At 42.9% G+C, this 21865-nt stretch overlaps 1 protein-coding gene across 5 annotated transcripts in view; it reads right to left on the bottom strand.

Annotated features, from left to right (window-relative positions):
* The window catches only part of EFL1 (elongation factor like GTPase 1), a 59240-nt gene extending 37430 nt beyond the window's left edge, over positions 1–21810 (bottom strand). Inside the window, exons 1-12 of one of the 5 annotated variants that reach the window (XM_048482141.1) lie at positions 21692–21804; positions 18862–18963; positions 17418–17485; positions 17248–17332; positions 16527–16660; positions 15347–15484; positions 13365–13579; positions 11228–11351; positions 9586–9662; positions 8832–8968; positions 8254–8376; positions 7795–7894 (exon numbers count right to left, since the gene is read on the bottom strand). In XM_048482141.1, coding sequence (XP_048338098.1) covers positions 7795–7894; positions 8254–8376; positions 8832–8968; positions 9586–9662; positions 11228–11351; positions 13365–13579; positions 15347–15484; positions 16527–16660; positions 17248–17332; positions 17418–17485; positions 18862–18952 — 1292 coding nt within the window. In that variant the 5' untranslated portion in view covers positions 18953–18963; positions 21692–21804. Of the gene's footprint in view, positions 1–7794; positions 7895–8253; positions 8377–8831; positions 8969–9585; positions 9663–11227; positions 11352–13364; positions 13580–15346; positions 15485–16526; positions 16661–17247; positions 17333–17417; positions 17486–18861; positions 18964–21621 lie in introns of all 5 variants that reach the window. The other 4 variants (XM_048482142.1, XM_048482140.1, XM_048482144.1 and 1 more) reach the window with 4 other exon arrangements.
* Positions 21811–21865: the final 55 nt, after the last annotated feature.

The following is a 21865-nucleotide window of genomic DNA, read 5'->3' as shown; positions in this document are numbered from 1 at the left end:
TACCAAAACCAAAAAATGCATAATACCAAAACCAAGAAGGAGGACAAATAAGTCTTCACCCTCGGTAAAAGACAATGATAACAGACAGACAAATCTCTCTGAGAAGGAAGTTCCCAAGTTTCGGGGTTGTGAGAGAGGAAGCATTTCCCTGGGCTCCTAGCTGGCAGAGCACAAATAGCAGAGGCATACAAAGCTGGGTCTCCGAAGATGACCACAGCGAATGGATGGGTTATTTGGGAGCAATTTGTCCATTCTGACAATCAGGTGGCACATTATTGGGAGGGGGGAGGTTGCTGAAATATTCCTGCAACCATACGGTGTTAATTTAAGAGCCCTCCGGGGGTTGGGTGGTATATGAGAAAATTGAAGAAGAAGAAGAAGAAGAGGAGGAGGAGGAGGAGGAAGAGGGGGAGGAAGAGGAAGAAGTGGAAGAAGCAGAAGCAGAAGCAGAAGCAGAAAAAGAAGCAGAAGCAGAAGAAGCAGAAGAAGTAGTAGTCGAAGTCATTAAGGAATCTTCTGCTTACATGAGGAGTACTTCAGTATAACCACTGGATCAGTGACTACATGATCCACAGATCATCAAATACAGTGAATCCTATGCAAGGTATCTTAAGCATGGCCAAATATTCCTATGCATTTCCTCGGTGCAATGGTGCATTGCAAAACTTTACTGATTAGAAATCTTCGCATTTGCCACATAAAACCATAAAAAGAAGGTAATACCAAAACCTTTGTTTTGGCAAGCCAAGTTGTCCGGCCAGCTAAGGCAAGGAATGAACATGGAGCGATGAAAAGCCAGCGTCACGCCAGTAATGAGCGGCTCTCGCCAAACAGTAGCAGACACTAGTTTTTAATTGCTTCGCAATGATTATGGGAATTCTGAACTACGTACACAGGAAACTTATAGCAGGCTTCAATTTTAACTAGGATGAAATGAAAAGGAAGCCATACATTTGTCATTAAAACAGAACATATACATGATGCTCCAGGAATTCTGCAGTTATAAAATTAGTTAAAGGACGACCCAAAGACTCCCCTCCTGTTTGAAATTTGTTCCATGTGTCTTAGTTGGAGTCATGTGTAGATTTTGCCCTCTGAAAACTAAAGAGAACACTTCAAAGAAGCCACAAAAACCCAATTCTGTTCTTCGTTAGAGACTAAGTTTTAATTCACTGGTTTCATTAAGTAGGCACTGGGCACCGCAATTCTAGAAGGATATTGACAAGCTGGGACGGGTCCAGAGAACAGCAACCCAAATGGTAATGGTAAAAGGTCTGGAATCCATGGCCTACGAGGAGAGACTTAGGGAGCTGGGGATGTTTCGTTTGGTGAAGAGAAGGGGAAAAGGTGACATGATAGCCATGTTTAGATATTTGAAGGGATGTCCTGTTGGGGAGGGAGCAAGCTTGTTTTCTGCTGCTCCAGAGACTATGACACAGAGTAATGGGTTCAAAGTGAAGAAAAAGAGATTCCACCTAAACATCAGGAAAAACTTCCTGACCATCGGGGCTGTTCGACAGTGGAATGAACTACCGCGGAGTGTGGTGGAATCTCCTTCTTTGGAGTTTTTTAAACAGAGGCTGGATGGTCATCTATCAGGAGTGCTTTGATGGTGTGTTCCTGCATTGCAGGGGGTTGGACTCGATGGCCTTTGGGGTCTCTACCAACTCTATTATTCTATTACCTGCAAAACTCGGGCCTACAATTCTGAGAGAACCTACAACTGGACATTGGTCTTGTATACTCCCAACAGACAAAGCTGACCAGCTTGAACTCAAACCAGGCAGCCAAAGGACAGCAGCTGTACCACAGGGTACACACCAGAAGTCTGTTGATGCTTATTCAGAAACATCACTTACATAAAAGAATCACTCCCCTTTGATAGAATAGAATAGAATAGAATAGAATAGAATAGAATAGAATAGAATCTTTATTGGCCAAGTGTGATTGGACACACAAGGAATTTGTCTCCGGTGCATATGCTCTCAGTGTACATAAAAGAAAATACATTTGTCAAGAATCATAAGGTACAGCACTTAATGATTGTCATATAGGTCTAGTAAGCAATCAGGAAACAATCAATAGTAATAAAAACATAAAATGTAAAATCATAAAATAAAATGAAATGTCAGCACAGGCTATAGTCATACAGTCATAATTGGGAGGAGATGGGTAATAGGAATGATGAAAAAAGTAGTGCAGTAATTATATAATAAATATATAATAAATAGTTTGACATTATCGAGGGAATTATTTGTTTAACAGAGTGATGGCATTCGGGAAAAAACTGTTCTTATGTCTAGTTGTCTTGGTGTGCAGTGCTCTGTAGCGACGTTTAGAGGGTAAGAGTTGAAACAGTTTATGTCCAGGATGCGAGGGGTCAGTAAATATTTTCACAGCCCTTTTTGACCGATGCAGTATACAGGTCCTCAATGGAAGGGCAGGTTAGCAGCAATTGTTTTTCTGCAGTTCTGATTATTCTCTGAAGTCTGTGTCGATCTTGTTGGGTTGCAGAACCAAACCACACAGTTATAGAGGTGCAGATAACAGACTCAATGATTCCTCTGTAGAACTGTATCAGCAGCTCCTTGGGCAGTTTGAGCTTCCTGAGTTGGCGCAGAAAGAACATTCTTTGTTGTGCTTTTTTAATGACATTTTTGATATTAGGTGTCCATTTTAGGTCATGAGATATGATGGAGCCTAGAAATTTAAAGGTCTCTACTGTTGATACTGTGTTGTCTAGTATTGTGAGAGGAGGTAGGATGGGAGGGTTTCTCCTGAAATCTACCACCATTTCTACGGTTTTAAGTGTGTTCAGTTCTAGATTGTTCCAGTGGCACCACGAGGCTAGTTGTTCAACCTCCCGTCTGTATGCGGTTTCATCGTTGTCTCGAATGAGACCAATGATAATATGCATCTGTGATGCTGCTACTTGACATGGGGGCTCATGGCACTGCTCACACATTTAAAAGCACTTTCTTAAGGGAACAGCAAGAATGGTAAAAGCAAGTGATTTAGCAGACGAAATGCACACTGAGCTTTCGGACATATGGCATGTGAATGAACTACTAGCAAGAACCGAATGAAGCAGGAGTAATTTCATATGGGACTGAAAGGGAAAGCAACACTTTCGCGGCAGCCTCAAGGAAGCTTTTGTGCAGATGGAGGAACCAAAAAAAACAAAAAACCCCTACGTTTTTTCATGATGCTGTCTATTTCTGGGATTTGCCAATTTCCCAAATTGAGCCCAACCAATGCAAAATCCAAGAATCTGAACCTATATAAAACACAAGAACCTCAAAGAAAAACAGGAAATAGATACAAACCAGCTCCAGCAAAGAATGAACTTGTAAACAATAATAAAAAACACTTGAAATGAACAGAATGTTACCTAAAGCAGCTTGGCATGGTGATACCAAGCTCTGAGAAACAGAAGAACCCTGATCGGGGTGGGGTTGAGTAGAAAACAAAGGGAAAAACAATGCTGGGAGCCTGTCAATGCTGGCTCCCAATATTCACCATTAATCTTAAGTATTTCTGGGATTTTTCAGGACCCATTCTTCAGTATCCTGAAAAATCCCAGATATATTTGGGAGACCTAACTATATCTAAAAAATACCAAGAAGGTATTTTCCAGATATATATTTAGCTCAGTTTTATCAGAGCACACACCCCTAGCTGCGACTTGTACCAGACAATAGCAGAAGAAAGAAAAATAAAAATTGCTCCTATCAGATAAGAACCCTGAAATGACAACAGGAATGGCTGAAGTTTAAGTATATGTTGTTGGATGAAGGAACCTGAATTAGTGTCTACTGATTTCAAATGTTTCACTTTTATGCCATTAGAAGTATTTGTTGCTGCTGTTGTTGTTGACAATAGCATTCAAGGGCCCCATTCTGAGGGGCCTACAGAGACTTCAACTACATCAGTCATCCTGATGGTTGGGAGATGCGAGAGATGGATGCACATGATGTTCTAGTTTGAGGGCAATACTTCACAGGAGGAAGAGTGGTGCTATGTTGGGAAGAATCAACCATTAAAAAGAACCAGCCAATTGTGTTCTCTATGGCCCCTTCCGCACATGCAGAATAATACACTTTCAATGCACTTGGCAACTGGATTTTATTGTGTGGAATAGCAAAATCCACTTGCAAGCAACTGTGGAAGTGAAATGAGAGTGCATTACTTGGCATGTGCGGAAGGTCCCTATGTTTTGTAGACATGATGCACACTCATGACGTAGCCTGTGGCACATTCATCCATTCAGTTGTTGAAGCAAGCCAATTCAGGGAGCGCCTCTTATTCCAGTGATGGCGAACCTATGGCATGGGTGCCAGAGGTGGCACTCAGAGCCCTCTCTGTGGGCACGCACAGAGTTCATCATGTGGGTAGGAAATCCCCCCCCCACACACACACACACTTAGCCTGGCCTGGGCCATTGGGCTGGATTATTAGCATTGAACCTAAGACCTAGTTTTGGGGAAGCAGTAAGAAAATAAGAACAAGCCAGCTGGATCAGACCAGAGTCCATCTAGTCCAGCTCTGCTACTCGCAGTGGCCCACCAGGTGCCTTTGGGAGCTCACAGGCAGGAGGTGAAAGCAATGGCCTTAAGAACATAAGAAGGAGCCTGCTGGATCAGACCAGAGTCCATCTAGTCCAGCTCTCTGCTACTCGCAGTGGCCCACCAGGTGCCTTTGGGAGCTCACATGCAGGAGGTGAAAGCAATGGCCTTCTGCAGCTGTTGCTCCCGATCACCTGGTCTATTAAGGCATTTGCAATCTCAGATCAAAGAGTGTAGATAACCCTGTTAAGCGCTGTTAAATCCCACTGATTTTCATGCAAAGAACTAAAGAACTCCTTTACCTGGGAGTAAGCTCGGTTGCTGGCAATAGGGCTTGCTTCTGAGTATACTAGGGTCATGATTCACCCGTTGGAAGAGTTGCACGGTTGCTTCAAAGCAAAGCCATCAACTACCACCAAGCCTACTCCCGAGTAATGCACGCCTCAGAGCTAACCATTTTTTCTAACTAAAACCTCAGAATTCAGGTTAAATTGCTGTGTTGGCACTTTGCGATAAATAAGTGGGTTTTGAGTTGCAGTTTGGGCACTCGGCCTCGAAAAGGCTCCCCATCACTGTCTTATTCTCATGCTTTAGCAAACCAAATTACAATTGGCCTGCAGACAACCCCTGCGCACATCAATGATCCTAAGGGAACATTGTTTAAAATAAATAGTTTAATTGTGCCAAAGTTTAGCACTGATTTTAACCAGAGGGTATTTCAGCAGCTGGCTGTTGTGGGTTTTCTGGGCTGAGTGGCTGGAGTCTGATAGCTTTTTCTCCTAACATTTCACTCACAGCTATGGCTGGCATCTACTGAGGCATGTCATGGCAAAATGTGTTTCTCTGGAGCACAGTGAAACACATCTTACCGTGACATGCCTCTGAAGATGCCAGACATAGATGCGGGTGAAGCATTAGGAGCAACAACTACCAAACCAGGGCCACACAGCCTGGAAAACCCACAATAGCTAGTTGATTCTGCCCACGAAAGCCTTTGACAATATGGTATTTAAGTACATGCTTAATTTCCCACGGAAGCCGAACTGGTGCAAATGCGACTAGCTTTGGCTGGGTCAAGCAATTATTAATACAGGAAGGAAGGAAACGGCAGCCAGCTTAGAGGAGACTGTTATCATAAACACCTCTTCTGTAAAAGTCAGCATACCTGACTGCTTGAAGTGACAATGCAAATTCGCTTTTCAAAGCCATCTTTTCCCTATGTCAATGGCAGCAACGTCCACCAGTTGAAACAACAATTTTTCCTGAACTTCCTCTCTTTCCACTGAAAAGCTCATAAAGTGCACTCCGTATTTAAAAGATGCAAATCCTATTTCTATGCTCGAGGCACTTGAAAGTCACTGAAAAGAAAGTCAATTGGCCATGCTGGCAGGGGCTGATGGGAACTGTAGTCCATAACATCTGGAGTGCCAAAGGTTCACCACCACTGGTAAGCAGTCTTCTTGTTCCCTATGCTCTTCCCACTACCTGCAGCCAAGGAACACCTGAGAACACACTACTCCACAGGTGTCAAACTCGTGGCCCTCCAGATGTTATGGACTGCAGTTTCCATCATCCCCTGCCAGCTTGACGCTGGCAGGGGATGATGGGAACTGTAGTCCATAACATCTGGAGGGCCGCAAGTTTGACACCCATGCTTACTCTATCCTTCGCTTACAACAGGGGTAGGGAACCTGCGGCTCTCCAGATGTTCAGGAACTACAATTCCCATCAGCCCCTATCAGCATGGCCAATTGGCCATGCTGACAGAGGCTGATGGGAATTGTAGTTCCTGAACATCTGGAGAGCCGCAGGTTCCCTACCCCTGGCTTACAAGGACCCCGCCCCTATGCTGATTTGCAAGTAGTCAGCGATGAAGACTTAAGGATGGACCTACAAAACACATCACACATACAAACAGCTGAACTGCACCACCTAGGGGTCTATATGCCTACTGCATCTTCAAGCCAGAAAGAACCTTTTAAGTAAGAAAAAAAGACAATACCCAGACTTTTTGGAGATCTTAGTACATCCCACAGCACTTCTTCCAAACAGTTTAATTATTTTCAGGACCCAAAACATTTCAGGACCCAAAACAGGACCCAGCATGTTTACTCACAAGCAGAACCATTGTTACCACAATCTTATCCTTGACATTTAAGATCAACTGGAGAACTCAAGGTAAAACTGTATTCATCAGCTTGGGAGAAAGAACAGGCCACCAGATATCAGAAGCAGACTTCCACAGAAGAAGAGTTTGGATTTATACCCCAACTTTATCTCTCGTAAGGAGACTCAAGGTGGTTTACAAGCTCCTTTCCCTTCCTCTCCCCACAACAGACACCTTGTGAGGCAGGTGGGGCTGAGAGAGTTCAGAGAGAACTGTGACTAGCCCAAGGTCATGAATGTAGGAGTGCGGAAACATATCTGGTTCATCAGATAAGCCTCTGCCACTCAAGAGTTGTGGGACAGGAGAAGTAGCCCTTCCGTGTGTTTTGTGTTTTACACCTTGGTTTTAAAGATGCTCCATCATCAGACCAAATCAGTTGTTGGATGAAAGGGATACAGAATGCTTTGAACATGGACAGAATCCCTTCACAAAAGGATGGCCCAAAGGCAATTACATCACAGCTCTAGGTACAGAACCAGGTTAGCGAGTCATGTCAGTAGCTGAAATTACAGATCTTACGGCACACTCAAAAACATGCTATCACCTTGAAAAACAAAAGTGTTTCTGCTAGAGGCTTGGAGAAACATCTGAAAGAATCAGGACTAGCTCTGTATAAATTAAGTTGCATCACATGAGAAAGGAAACTGTCTTAAATTTGACAAGCTTTGATGTTTCCTTTACGTTTTCCACAAAGTAAGCTCTTAAAAGCACAGAGATGTAACAGCTAGTCTCCTTACAGCGTTTCAAGAGGGCATTTTGGGATGCAGAAGGATGGAGGAAGCTGTAAAAATCACACAAACACACACACACACACCCTGAACGCACACATCCCTGCAGACATCTAGGTGGGATTCAGCCCAACATTTTGAAGTGCTGGCATGAAATGGGGTCAACTTCCACAGTTTTACCAAGTTGCTCTTGTCAGAAGTAGCTGACCCCGAGAGTAAGGGCAAGCCATTTCCTCAGTTCCAAACCAAAAAAGGAATCTTAGACCAGATTACTATGACTTAAGTGTCTAATGCCATCAGAATGGAAGGAGATCAAATGGCATCGTTTTCTCACCTGGGCTTGTTCTGTGGCAATGTCTTAGCGTCAACTGCAAACATTTTGGACACAAAGACAATGACCGGGGCAGTTTCTTCACTGCTGCATTTCATAAACGCTAAGCAAACATAAAACGAAATAGTTACACGTCTTTCCAAGGTCTGGTCACAGATTCTCTGGTTTCCTATGCATTGGTCAAAAGGCAAGCTACTAGGGGACCCAAGAGCACAACGTGTGCAAGGTGTTTCGTACGTGTGGTTTTGAGACAACCAGGATTGAATTCTGGCCAGATTTAAAAACAGAACATATTTTGGGCACTAGTTTACATGCTGCTATAAGACAGTTTATGACAGTCGGTGGGTCTCCCCCTACTCCCACCAGCAAGTGTGGAAGAAGCCCCACTGGAATGGGACTTCCGGTTACATAAAGCCTTTTCTTAAAGTACACCCTTCTATTGCCTTGCTGATATTTACTCACCGTCTTTCAGATCTTGAGTTTCTTGTGGCAAAGAATCAAACGCCTTTCCTCCAACAGACATCAGTTTTTCCACTCTCTCGATAGTGATGTCGAGAGGACTAGGAAGTTTATTGCAGACCATTGCTAAATTGCAGTGTTAAGGATATGTAGTAATGAGAGCTGGCGCCATTCATGAAAAATTTCAGCTATTTCCATTTTCTACAGAACTGTGTAACAAGCATTAAAAAATCCAATAATCATTGGGACAGCAAAAACGTCCCTCTAAAATGAGGACTTCCTGTTAAGAGTCTGGATATGCAAAAGAATCCAGGGCTCTACCAGAATGTTTCCGAGAGGTACAAAGAAACTCACCAGGGGGTGGGGCGGGAAAGAGATCAGGAATTAATTGCTGATAAAAGCAGGAACGTTCCACACTTTGTGGCTCTGGCTTTCCCTTGACCTGGTGGCAGAAATAATATAAAAAAGCAGAAGATTGCTGGGTCCGATACTCCCTCACCTCCATCTTGATTTCTTTGCTGACCCCAAGGAAACAGTATAATCTTTCAGTAAACTATAGACAGTATTTCCTTCAAGGATACAGAGAACAGCTTCAGATATTGGCAGCCATTGACTACAGATGGCATTAAGCTGAACTTTCGGATCTGCGTGGCGGGATTCACGAGCCCCGATTTTCAGTCCCAGAGAAGAGACAATTTTGTCAATTTTTTCCTTATCTCTAAGGAAAAAATATGGAGAGAGAGATGCAATCATAGTGGCACTACGAACAACTTATTTTACCACACAAATAAAAGGGGGCAGGGATCCTCAAGCTCCTTGACCCACTAAGATAATTCAACTGTGTTATTAACAGAAAACATACAACAGAAAACATACATCTGGCCACAACAATCCACAAACAACCTCGAATTGTGGGCCACCCCACCTGACCCCTGCTGTTTCAGTTGGGAAGACCCCACTATGAGATGATCGACAACGTATATTTGGCATAAATAACGAATACCCAGCAATGGATATTTATGGAAGAAGTGACATAATGGTTAGAGTGTAAGACCTAAGATCTAAGAGAACCAGGTCTGAATCTCTGCTCTGCCACAGAAGCTCACTGGATGATCCTGGGAAAGTCACACGGTCTCAACCTAAACCCAAGCCAGTCACATGGTCTCAACCTAACCTTGATCCAGTCATAGAGTCACAATCTGTGAGATATAACAGAGAAGTGGAGAATGATGTAAACTCTGGGGAGGGAGGGAGGGAGGGAGGGAGGGAGGCAGGCAGGCAGGCAGGCAGGCAGGCAGGCAGGCAGGCAGGCAGGCGATTTAGGAGTCTTCTTACCTTTTTGTAACAGCTTCATAGAGGCTCCATATGTTGTCTAGGACCAGCTGCACAAACAAAGGCTTCTTCCCTTTTGACTAGAAGACAACATGTTGTTATAAGCAGGATCAGGGGATGGCCACTGGGTTTAGATATGTGTTAAAGGGCTGGGCCAATTCACGGAGGAATGGGTGGCCGATAGCTGGCTATGAGTCACGAAAATTGAATGAGACCTCCAGAGTCAGAGTCAGAAATGTCCCAGACTGTCCAACCCTGGGAAGCAGTCAAAAGCTGAAGGCTGTTCATCAGTCAGGATTCTCGACAACACATATTGATTTAACTAGACAGAAACTTAATGAAATATTAACTGGCTTATACAGATCAGATCTATATAATCTCTGCGTGAGATGCTGGAATGTCGCCCATCTTGAGCAGCCAGTACTGATCTAGATGGAGAGAAAGTCTGATTCAGCATAAGGTAACTTCATGTGTGCATGACGATCACAGGCAACCCAGAGGCCCCTTCCGCATGTGCAGAATATGCACTTTCAATGCACTTTGCAACTGTGCGGAATAGTAAAACCCACTTGCAAACAGTTGTGAAAGTGCATTGTTCTGCATGTGTGGAAGGGGCCTGAGTCCATCTGACTGCAGCTCTATGAGCTCCTCCGAGCCCAATGTACGTAATTACAAACAGGGCACAAACAAAAAAGGGGGAACCAACTAAACCCTACAAAACTAGAATTAAGAATCTCAAAGGTTCATAAATTGTTTAAGGAGCTGCTTAATATGAAGCTGCTAAATATAAAAAAATACATATGTACTTATTACAAATTAAAATCAGATGCATTTAAAAACAGATGCATTTCGGCCAACTAGCCTTCCTCAGTGATCAAAAGTAATATAGTGTTTAGCTACCAGACTACAAACTGCAAATAAAGCATCTTTTTATGAACAAACTAAACAATATATACACCAGATAGGGGTTAACAGAATGATTGAGTTCGAAAAGGTGTCAGGAATATACAGGCATCATTTATACAGAGAGGGAAGCCTAGAAAATTATTTCAAGATATTAACCAGGAAGCTGGCCATCGTTTCCAGTATCTTAAGATCCTGACTGTTCAGAAGATAATTCAGTTTAAAGTTTGGAGAGAATGGGGGTGCCAGAGTTGGGGCCTTCGGAAAGAAGATAGGTCTAACTTCTGTGAATCTAAAGTAAGCAAATAAAATATGCTCTAAGGTCTCGTCAGAAGTCGGCCAGTGCGCGCAAGCAAACGTCTGATGTAGAGATGCCCTCAATCTCTCTGGGGATAACACTTTTTTCAGTGAGTGAGACCAATTGTTGGAGAGTTGTTTAAATTGGCACCCAGGTCTTCCACACAAAACTGTGTTTTCTTAAAGAGTATAATAGCATGTGCCAAGCATGCCTAGCTTTGCTGCGGCAAAATCTTATAATGCCTCAGTCATAGGAAATTCTTGTAGTCTGGAGCAAATGAATTAGGTTGCTGTGGTTCAAAAGCCTGCTTTTCTAATATAAAATGGCACTGCTGTGTTTTAACCAACTGCTTGCCAGTTAATCAGCAAACACTTGGTGGACAAGAATACAAAGAGAATAGCAGTGGGTTTTTACGTTATCCAAAGCTCAGCCCAGCAACACTACCTGGTCGCTTTTCATAATCTTCTTGGCTTTTGTGTTCAGGTAATAGTCTCCCCACAAAGTCTTCAGGAGTACCGATGGCTTGATTCCAATCTTCTGGCTATACAGCTTGGCAAAATGCTCAATGCTAGAAACAAAGGAAACAAGTTCTTGGGGCACGCATGTCTAAATAAAGACCAGGATTTTCACAGCAAGGCATCTATGTCAACCTACATAGTCACCATATAACACTTTTGACAAGCAGAGCTAATGTTCTGTCTAGGAAACAGATGCTTGCATGAGGTTGCTGTGGCATGAATAAGCTGATGGACAGAGTCTCCAAAAACACTTGGCTGTTTTATGAATTGTGAATATGTCACAAACACATGACTCACTTTATGGTGACTAAGGCTTGTTCACGTGCTCTACAAATGCGACACCATGAAAACTCAAGATGTGTGAATGAGCCGTTACCTATTTAAAACCACGGCACTGGCAGGTTATAATAAATCAATGTGGTATTTGTTTTAAGAAGGTAAATATTTTATGTTTATTTTTCATTTATGAACCACTTTCTCCCTGCTCAGGTAAGAATATAAGAAAGAGCCTGCTGGATCAGACCAGAGTCCATCTAGTCCAGCACTCTGCTACTCACAGTGGCCCACCAGGTGCCTTTGGGAGCTCACATGCAGGATGTGAAAGCAATGGCCTTCTGCTGCTGCTGCTGCTGCTCCCGGGCATCTGGCCTGCTAAGGCATTTGCAACCTCACATCAAGGAGGATCAAGATTGGTAGCCAGCTATGAATTGGTACCCCAGGTATGTACGTGGTTTCCCCCCCTCTCCATTTTATCCCAGTGACCCCCCTGTAGAGCAGGTTAGGCTGAAAGCATTAAGGTGATCCAGCAAACTTTCACAGCAGAGTGGAGCTCTGAACCTGGGTCTCTCAGATCCTAGCCCCCCAACTCTGATTGCTACACCACACATAAGGACAACACAAGAAATAAACAGTATTTACTGATGGTGGAAAGTGCGGATAAGCTGCAGCTGATTTATGGCAACCAGGTGTGGGGTTTTCAAGGGAAGAGACACTCAGAAGTGATCTATCATTGCCTGCCTCCAAAGAGCAAAGATGGACTTCCTTGGGGGTCTCCCACCAAGAACTAACCAGGACTGACTCTGCTTAGATTCCAAGATTAGGCTAGCTTGGATCATGTAGGTCAGGGAATAATAATCTTACTTTTCATCTAAACCTCCCCTAGAGCTACACTTGCCCTCCTGAACCTTCTCACCTGTGAAATCTCAAAAGCCTTCCCCATGGAAAATAAGCACTCTCAAGGAGCCACGAGTAGATTCAGGCTACGAATGTTATCAAACCACACACACCTATCTACAGTAGAAAACAAATCAGCAAGGTTTTTTGTCCAAGAAGTTACCCAAAACTACTGTTGCAGTAAGGAGGAGGAGGAAAAGAACGGTGGTTCTGGATTTATACCTCACCTTTCTCTCCTGTAAGGAGACTCAAGGTGACTTACAAACTCCTTTCCTTTCCTCTCCCCACAATAGACAACCTGTGAGGTAGGTGGGGCTGAGAGAGTCCTGAGAGAACTGTGACTGGCCCAAGGTCACCCAGTAGGAATGTAGGAGTGCGGAAACACATGTGGTTCACCAGATAAGCCTCTGCCATGCAGGTGGAGGAGTGGGGAATCAAACCTGGTTCTCCAGATTAGAATCCACCTGCTCTTAACCACTACACCACGCTGGAGACCAGTGGTGCAAAGTGGTCAGCTGCAGTACTGCAAAGCTGTGCTCACCACTTGAGTCTGACCCTGACGAAAGTCGGTTTCAGGTAGCTGGCTCAAAGATGACTCAGCCTTCCGTTCTTCCGAGGTGGGTAAAATGATGTGACGCCTCCCCGTGGGTCTGGAATGACCCTGTGCTTGCACAACAGACTACCTTTACCTTTTTACCGTTTACACCTTTGCATCTTAAATGGTAAATATACTACAGTACTCAGTTATAAGCAAAAATAAAACAGCATCCCCTTTTTAAAAAATTTATGGAAAGATCTCAGTAATTATGTATACAAAATTACCGTGCTGAGGCTTCGATAGGCTCAGCAGAAGAATCAGATAAAACGCCAGTTGGTATTCAGCAACTCACCCAAAGCCCCAGCCGTCGACTGCACTGGCAAATACCACGTTCCCTTGATCTGGTGAAAAGTACAGGTGTGAATCGTCGGTGCTTTCCAAACCGGCGCTCCAGTCGTACACTTGGTCTCTCTGAGCAGAATCGGAAGTCATCTGAGTTTCTGTGTCTTTCTCAGCCCTTTCTTCAAGCACTTTTGAGGTGAAGAGAGTTGCAGTGATGGCATTCACCTAAAGATACATTCCTTTGATTGATTTCGAGTTGTACATTGCCATCTACTGGACCCTCAAGAGGCTCTGGCTGTGGTTGCCAGCAAAGCCTGCCCCTAAATTTTATGTCGACACACACAGAAATACAGCGCCGCACACCAAAGAAACAAACACACAATGCTCTCAAAACTAAAACAGTAAAGTTAGACCAAGGCCAAGAACAGACATAAAGCTGCTCCCACTAGTGCTCTAGAACTGCAAGCAAGTGGGACTTGTGTCACCCTATCTCATTTATTTCCCTATTTTTACCTCGCCTTTCTCCTGCAAACAAGACCCATGGCAGCTGACTATAAATGTCACTTGTAACAAATTCTGGTGGAAAGTGTTGTCAAGGTACAGCTGACTCACAGTGACCCCACAGGGGTTTCAAAGCAAGAGATAAAACAGAGATGGTTTGCTATTGCCTGCCTCCGCGCATCAACCTGGAATTTCCGTGTTGGTTTCCCATCCAAATATTAGCCAGGGTTGACCCTGCGCAGTTTTCAAGAGTTGATGAGATCTGGCCAGCCGGGGCTAACAAAAATTCTACTATACAACAGATTCTATTATAACACCAGAAGATTCTCACATGTCCTAAACTCTGTTCCATATAAAGATGTTTGCATATTCCTCTGCCACAGAACAAAGCATGCAGGGCCTTCTCTGTTGTATAATGCTCTCTGGGTCCAAGTCCCTACCTAGCCCTGCTCCCTGAATCTGTTGGAAAGTGAAAATACATTTTGGTATAAAAGTACCATGTTCAATAATGCACTAATGGTTTTGACAAAAGCAGCACATAAAAATGAATGATAAAAAATGAATTTTCATATTCATTTGGGACTATATTCTAATACAGAAGCAAAGAATTTTCTCAACCAATGCAGCTCAATTTTTATATGAAACAGGATCCCCCAGACAAGAGTTTTCAGGACCTCAAGCACAGAGGAAGCAGCTGGTTTCTCTCAGCTGGAGTTGCACAGGCACACACACTGCCCCCAGGTAATGTTCAGTAGGGCACATTGCTGATACGGAAGGTATTGTTCCTTGAACCTGTCAGCCTTGCTTCTGTCGGCCAGGACATTCAAACCAGAGCCTCATCAGGTGACTCCAAGGATACCCAAAGGCATGCACAGGTGACGCAATCCCTTGACCCAGAGCTTTTAATATCAGTAAAGGTGGACAAAAACAAGCAGTATGAATCCAACGTGGAAACCAACTAGAAGCCAGTGGATCAGTTTCCTGATTCTGAAACTGATCCACTGGCTTCTAGTTGGTTTAAAGGGTGGCTGCAGTCTTGAAGAAGAAGAGTTTGGATTTATATTCCACCATTCTCTCCTGTAAGGAGACCCAAAGGAGCTTACAATTTCCTTTCCTCCCTCCCCCTGCCCCCCCCCAAAACAACAAACACCCTGTGAAGTGGGGGGCTGTGAGAGCTCCGAAGAACTGTGAATAGCCCAAAGTCACCCAGCTGGCATGTGTTGGTGTGCTCAAGCTAATCTGGTTCACCAAACCTCCATAGCCCAAGTGGCAGAGCAGGGAATCAAACCTGGTTCTCCAAATTAGAGTGCACCTGCTCTTAACCACTATACCACGCTTGACCAGTAAAGGCCCCTGAAGACTTTTCCAAGATAGCCCCATGAAGAATACACTTGTCCAAACTGGACTCCATGGGGTTACTTGCTGCTCTTTCCACAACGCACGCCTCAACCTTCAGCTGATTATTAACAGCTGTTCAGTCTTTTAGCATACCTGTTCCAGGATGTTCTTCAGGTGAGAATATGCCTCCTGGGGTGTGAACTTGAGTTCCATTATGAGTCGATCTATTTTATTAATCACTAGGACCGGGCGAATGTTTTCGAGCCAAGCCTGTCGCAAAACTGCATGCGTCTAGTAGAAAAAAAAAAGAGAACGTGATGTTAATGGGCATGTTGTGGAATTGGCAAACGCAAACATCTTGCGGCTTGACGGGGATGAATCCAAGTGCATCAGGTTGCAGAATGTGCCCACTATGCACCAGCATTGTGCACAGAAGTGAGGAACCAGGGTTAGAACCATGTATGATCCTCAATCCAGTCAAAATCAGAACCCTGATCCAGGTTGGGCTCTGAACGGTTTGCTTTTGTAGCTACACTAAAGAAGACATGCCACCCACTGATAGTAAACCAGCATTTAATGAAACTGACACACATCTGGATCTCCATTATGTTTTATCACAAAGATTCCAGACTGTTAGCTACATGCCCCTAGACCACACACACAGAACCTTCATCACATTTTCAGTAATCAGTACTCCCTAACTACTGCACATTCTTTATCAGTGAATTATCAAAGGCTTTCATGGCCAGAATTAACCAGCTGTTGGGTTGTGTGGCCGGGGTCTGGTAATCTGCTCCTAACATTTTGTCTGCACCTATGGCTGGTATCTTCAGAAGAAGAGTTTGGATTTATACCCCACCTTTCTCTCCTGTAAGGAGACTCAAGGAGGCTTACAAGCTCCTTTCCCTTCCTCTTCCCAAAACAGACACCTTGGAACATAGGTGGGGCTGAGAGAGTTCAGAAGAACTGTGATTAGCTCAGGGTCACCTAGCAGGAATGTAGGAGTGCTGAAACACATGTGGTTTACCAGATAAGTCTCTGACACTCAGATGGGGGAGTGGGGAATCAAACCCAGTTCTCCACATTAGAATCCACCTGCTCTTAACCACTACACCACGCTGGCATGTCACAGAAAGATGTGCAACAACACATCATACTGTGACATCCTGTAAAGATGCCAGCCGCAGATGCAGGCAAAAAATTAAGAGCAAAAACTATCAGACAATGGCCACACAGTCTGGAAAAGCCTCAACAGCCAGCTTATGAGAGTCTCCCCTCGCGGAAGATGTCATTGTCTTAAAGAACATTTTGGCTTCTTTTCCTGCACCCTCACCTGTGGACAGACTCCTTCCACAGCATCTACCACAACAATGCAACCATCACACAGTCTAACAGCTGTAGACACTTCAGAGGAGAAATCCACGTGGCCAGGGGAATCTATTAGGTTGATAAGATACTCCTCGCCATCTAGAAGAAGGGGAAAAAGTTATTTCAAAAGTGAATATCTCATATGAATGCTTGGAAGGCGTTGTTGTACAGGGTTTTATATATAAAGGATCAGACTGAGGTAGTTATTCCTCTTTCTCTCAGCCTATTCCTGTGTTCATTACAATCCCCAATTCTACACAGCTTTTGAATATGCAGGTTCCAGAACAGCCACATCCTAGCTTTTCTAGCAGTGAAAAACATAGCTGGCTGTTGCACCTTACCCAAGCACTATTTGTGCTGGAAATTTCTTGAGCTTAATCAACACTGTACACAGAATACACAATCAATCAATTTTATTACAAAGACAAGAAAATTCTGTACAAATTCTCACAAATTTGCAATTTTCAACATAAAATGAAAGACAGATACTAAAATCAGTACCTATACTTCAATTATTCCACTTATTCATTTCATTATTTAGCATTAAGATAAATCTCTCACTTAAAATTATTCATACGTGTGTGGGCTTACCTACATATTAGATTACAGCCCACTTGCACTCCCATTAATTTAACATAATAATAGTAAGCCAGTCCTGTGTATATGGAATCCACGAACTACATTACCTTTCCCAAACAGCAAGGTAATGGCACTGGATTTCATGGTAATCCCTCGAATCTGCTCATCTTCTCTGCTGTCCAAATATCTCAGCTGTGTGAATTGGAATAAAATGAATGATTTACTTGTGAAAAAATGCGGATGGAAAAATTAAATCAGGATACTGAAAATTGTCTACCTTTCCCGCTAATCTACTAGATATTATTCCATTGCTAGAAATCAGGCAATCAGCTAAAGTTGTCTTGCCTAGGGAACAAAAAACAAAGCACAAGACATCAGGACAAAAAGAACAAAGCAGCATAAAACAATTAAGAGGGATATGCCAGACGTATCCCTTATCTAAGATATACAATTTTCTCCTCAACCTAAATCCAGCGTGGTGTAGTGGTTAAGAGCAGGTGGACTCTAATCTGGAGAACTGGGTTTGATTCCCCACTCCTCCATTTGAGCAGGGGACGCTCATCTGGTGAATGGGATTTGTTCCCCACTCTTACACACAAAGCCTGCTACATGACCGTGAGCTAGACACAGTTCTTCAGAACTCTCTCAGCCCCAACTACCTCACAATGTGTCTGTTGTGCGGAGAGAAAGAGAAAAGAGTTTCTAAGTCTTATTACAGGAGAAAAATAGGAGTTATAAATCCAAACTATTGTTCTTCTTCAAAGCACACATGGAAGAACACTGCAGGGTTCATGCAGTCCCCAGACTTGATCATTGTGTCAGACTGGGATCTGGAAGATCCAGTTTCAAATCTCCCCTTTGCCATGGAAGCTTGGTGGGTGACTTTGCACCAGTCACATACTCTCTACCTATCTACTTCACAGGGTTGTTGTGAGGGTTTCGGAGAGAACAATGAGGTACAAATGATGTAAAGTATACAACAAATAATCAAGGGATAAAAAATTATGAACATAATAGACTGGTTGGTTTGCCTTATGTGTGACCCACTTATTAATTACATGGTTACCTTTCCTCTTTGTGCTGGAACAACAGGTTTGTTCTGCCCCAGGCATGTCTGGAAAAGCTGCATCTACACCTTCTCCTTCCTATTAAAACACTGCTGTTCTCACAAACATTAGCAAGCCAGGGAGAAGATTTCTCAGCCTTATTCTCAACAGAATAGCTTTGCTCATGGAGGATGGTTTAACATGCAGTCTTGCAGGTAAAAATCACAGCAATTTTCCTGCTTGCCCTACTGAACTTCTGCTCCTTTTTTCTTTCCCATACCACTGGACACATTTTAAAAATATTTAAGAGGGATTTACAATATCAGAAACTGTTTAACTGAAACGGAAAACCACTCATTAGCTACTAGTGTAATGACACATACCTGTGGAAATGCTTCTCCCTCTGCTATGATAGCTTTGCTCATTTGAGCAGGATTTTCTGCAGGCGCCAAGCTGAAAATGGGCAAAAACAACACCTGCCCATACATCTGCTTATTCACCCATGTATCTATTTGCTACCTCCAAGTTACTTAACACAGAGATGTGTTATAAGGCAACAACCAACTCACTTCATGGCACAAAACCCGTTTAAGACCAGACACCTTCATTAAAAAAGATTCAAGATGTTGTACAATCATTGAGAGTTATTGCTCAGTGTAAAGAAGATCCTCTTACCATGATCCACATGAGCAAGTATACATATATTCCTGATACAGGCCGTCTTTTTCTGAAGTCCAGTTATCTTGTTCAAACTAGTGAGAACCATGGCTGGACAGTCTGCAGCAAATGAAAGCATTTTAATACTGAGAAGTCCAAGCAGCAAACTTTTCAAAAAGCCGCAAGGTTACAGGGAAAAGTGATTGCTGTAATCATAACCACAGTTACTCCGCTGTAAACCAACTGCTGCAGATGGACATATACTGGAATATCTATGCTTCGTAAAATACTATAAATATATCTTATCAGGGTGGATGGAACCAAGAAGCCAATGCATTTGGCCCTTCCATCCTCTCATCTGAATTAAATGACCATCAAAATGTCACACACACAGAGGAATAGCGCTAGGACACCAGACCAGATGTCACTATACATGGCAACAGAAACTCCCAGATGTGAAAAACAGATTCAAACCTCCTTGATACCATGAAACCTCCTTAATAGATGACCTTATGTCAGGTAGTCCCTTTGGCCCAAACTACCTCACAGGGGTCTTTTTGTGAGACTAAAATACAGATGAAAAAGTTCACCTATCCTACACAGAACTCCTCAGAATAAGGACATAATACATAAAGGCCTAGTGGTTTAAGTGGAGTTTGCATCCAAATCTACGGAACAAGATCTGCTGAGGATCACAACCCTGCAGGTGGATGAAATCAGCTACTGTTTGCTCCAGATCTATGGAGAATGCACAAAATATTGAATTAGGATGTCGCAAACCAGTACTGCATGAATATCATTCAAATGTATTTTAACTATACTCACAAGTAACCATGCATAAACATATATAAATACAGTTCACCCATCTGACAAGGTATATATACAATTATTCATATTCTTTACCTATAAACACGCTAGCTTATCTAAACATCGAAAGTATTATACAGGTTAACGTATTACACAGTCTACAGAGATATTAACATCATTCTCTGTCTTTTTGAATGATATTCACATAGCACTGGTGTGCAATGTCATAATTCAATATTTCATGCATTTTCCCTGATCCTTTTCGTTGCACACTGACACAATATATTTTCTCCAGATCCATGCCAAGGGGACCACGGGTGAAAAGGAACAGCCTGCCAGCTGAACTGAGAAAGGCTCCTGCTCAAATGATTCTAAGGAAGGGTTGAGATCCTAGCCAAGCATTCTTATGAGTATCTGAGTTTCTGCAACCCCTGTCAATTTCAGTAGCTAGTGTTTTGTTTTGCACTATTGTTTGCAGTCTGACTTACAAGTGACATTTGATACTGTTGCTGCTTTGTAACCAAAAGCCAAGCAAAAGGGAGACAGGAAAACAAATACAAGATATAACAAACCCAAAGCAAGGTAAGCATAAATATGACAAACAGAGTTTAAGCTCTTGAAAGCTTAAACAATGTATGGTGCTACTGGACTGGAATCATGCTCATATAAAACAAGCATAGTGTATTGTTATGGTATCTATAACATTCACCTCCAACACCACACTTCAAAAGAATCTCCTTTCTTCCTGTAAGCTTTCTTCACTGCCCAATTTTCATACCCAAGAAATTAAAACAAAATACCTGCCACACCATGTGACCACCAATGAGAAGCCAATCAAATTAGCTAAGAGGAATTCAAAGGACATAATAGAATGAGATAGTGTGCAATGTGCATACAAAGAACATATATATCCCCAAACGTTGCCTTTCTATTGCTCTCGTTTGTACGTTCTGGACCCATGTTATGTTTCACTTGCATAGGCTTCTTGTATGTTGCTTAGCTTTGTCCTTGCATAGGTTATACGATACATATTCTTGGCATACACATATCTCATATTATGTCCTTTGGGTTCCTCACATGAACCTTAGCTAATTTGATTGGTTTCTCATTGATAGTCAATTGGTATGGCAGGTATTTTGTAGTAATTTCTTGTGTGTGAGATAGTTTGCAAACAAGGAACATACATCTGTGATTGTTGTCTTTCTGTTAGTCTCAGTTCTGCACTCTGGCCCTATGTATATTTCATTTGTGCTGTCTTCTTGTCTGTTGCTTAGTTTTGTCCTTGAATAGGTTACAATATCTGTTCTTGGTATACCACTGTCTCATTATATGTCCAACTCGTTGGTAGTCATATGGTGTGGAAGGTATTTTGTAGTAATTTCTTGTGTGTCATACAGTGTACATACAAAGGACATATATTAAATTTCAAATCAAATCAAATCTATCCTTGAAGGTTACTATTCTATTAGTCTCATTTGTGTGTTCTAATCTAGACCCATGAATCTTTCATTTGTGTAGTCTTCTTGCATGTTGCTTAGTTTTGTTCTTGCATAAATTATATGATATATACTCTTGGTACAGACACTATCTCATCATGTTATATTATTTCATTCCAAGGTTCTTGGTAGGCACACTATCACATTATATTATTATACAGGTTCTTGATTTGCACACTCTCTCACTATATAATATTATCTCATTATGTCATTATATTGGTTCTTAGTATGCACACTATCTCATATTATATTTCTCATTTTACTATATAGGTTATTGGTATACATACTATCTCTTTATATTGGTAGTCATATGGTGTGGCAGGTATTTTGTAGTAGTTTCTCTCGTGACCTCCCGTCCCATCTTTAGTTTTTGCTTTTCTATTTGCCTACAACTTTTGACACCCGTCCATACCAATAGGGAACACCACAGCATGAATTAACTACCCCAAGACAGGAAAGTAAATTGAATTTGAACCTGCGAGCAGCTGCAACCGCGAACAACCCACCTCCGCAACCTGGCGCCGCTTCCCAACGTCTCGCCTCACCTCGCCCGCCAAGACGGACTCGCCTCCCTGACAGCCTCGCGCGCCCGAACCAGCGAGCGACAGAAACCGGAAGCTCCCCTATCCCCTCGCTGGAAGTCACTCTCACGGGTCCGTGCCCGTGTGCGCAAGCGCGAGTGGCGGAAAGGCGGGCTGTGGGGACAGCGAAGGTTGTCA

The sequence above is a fragment of the Sphaerodactylus townsendi genome, linkage group LG17, assembly GCF_021028975.2.
Source record: "Sphaerodactylus townsendi isolate TG3544 linkage group LG17, MPM_Stown_v2.3, whole genome shotgun sequence".
NCBI classification, from domain to species: domain Eukaryota; kingdom Metazoa; phylum Chordata; class Lepidosauria; order Squamata; family Sphaerodactylidae; genus Sphaerodactylus; species Sphaerodactylus townsendi.
Note: the sequence above shows the minus strand (reverse complement) of the source record. Positions and strands in the feature narration are given on the sequence as shown.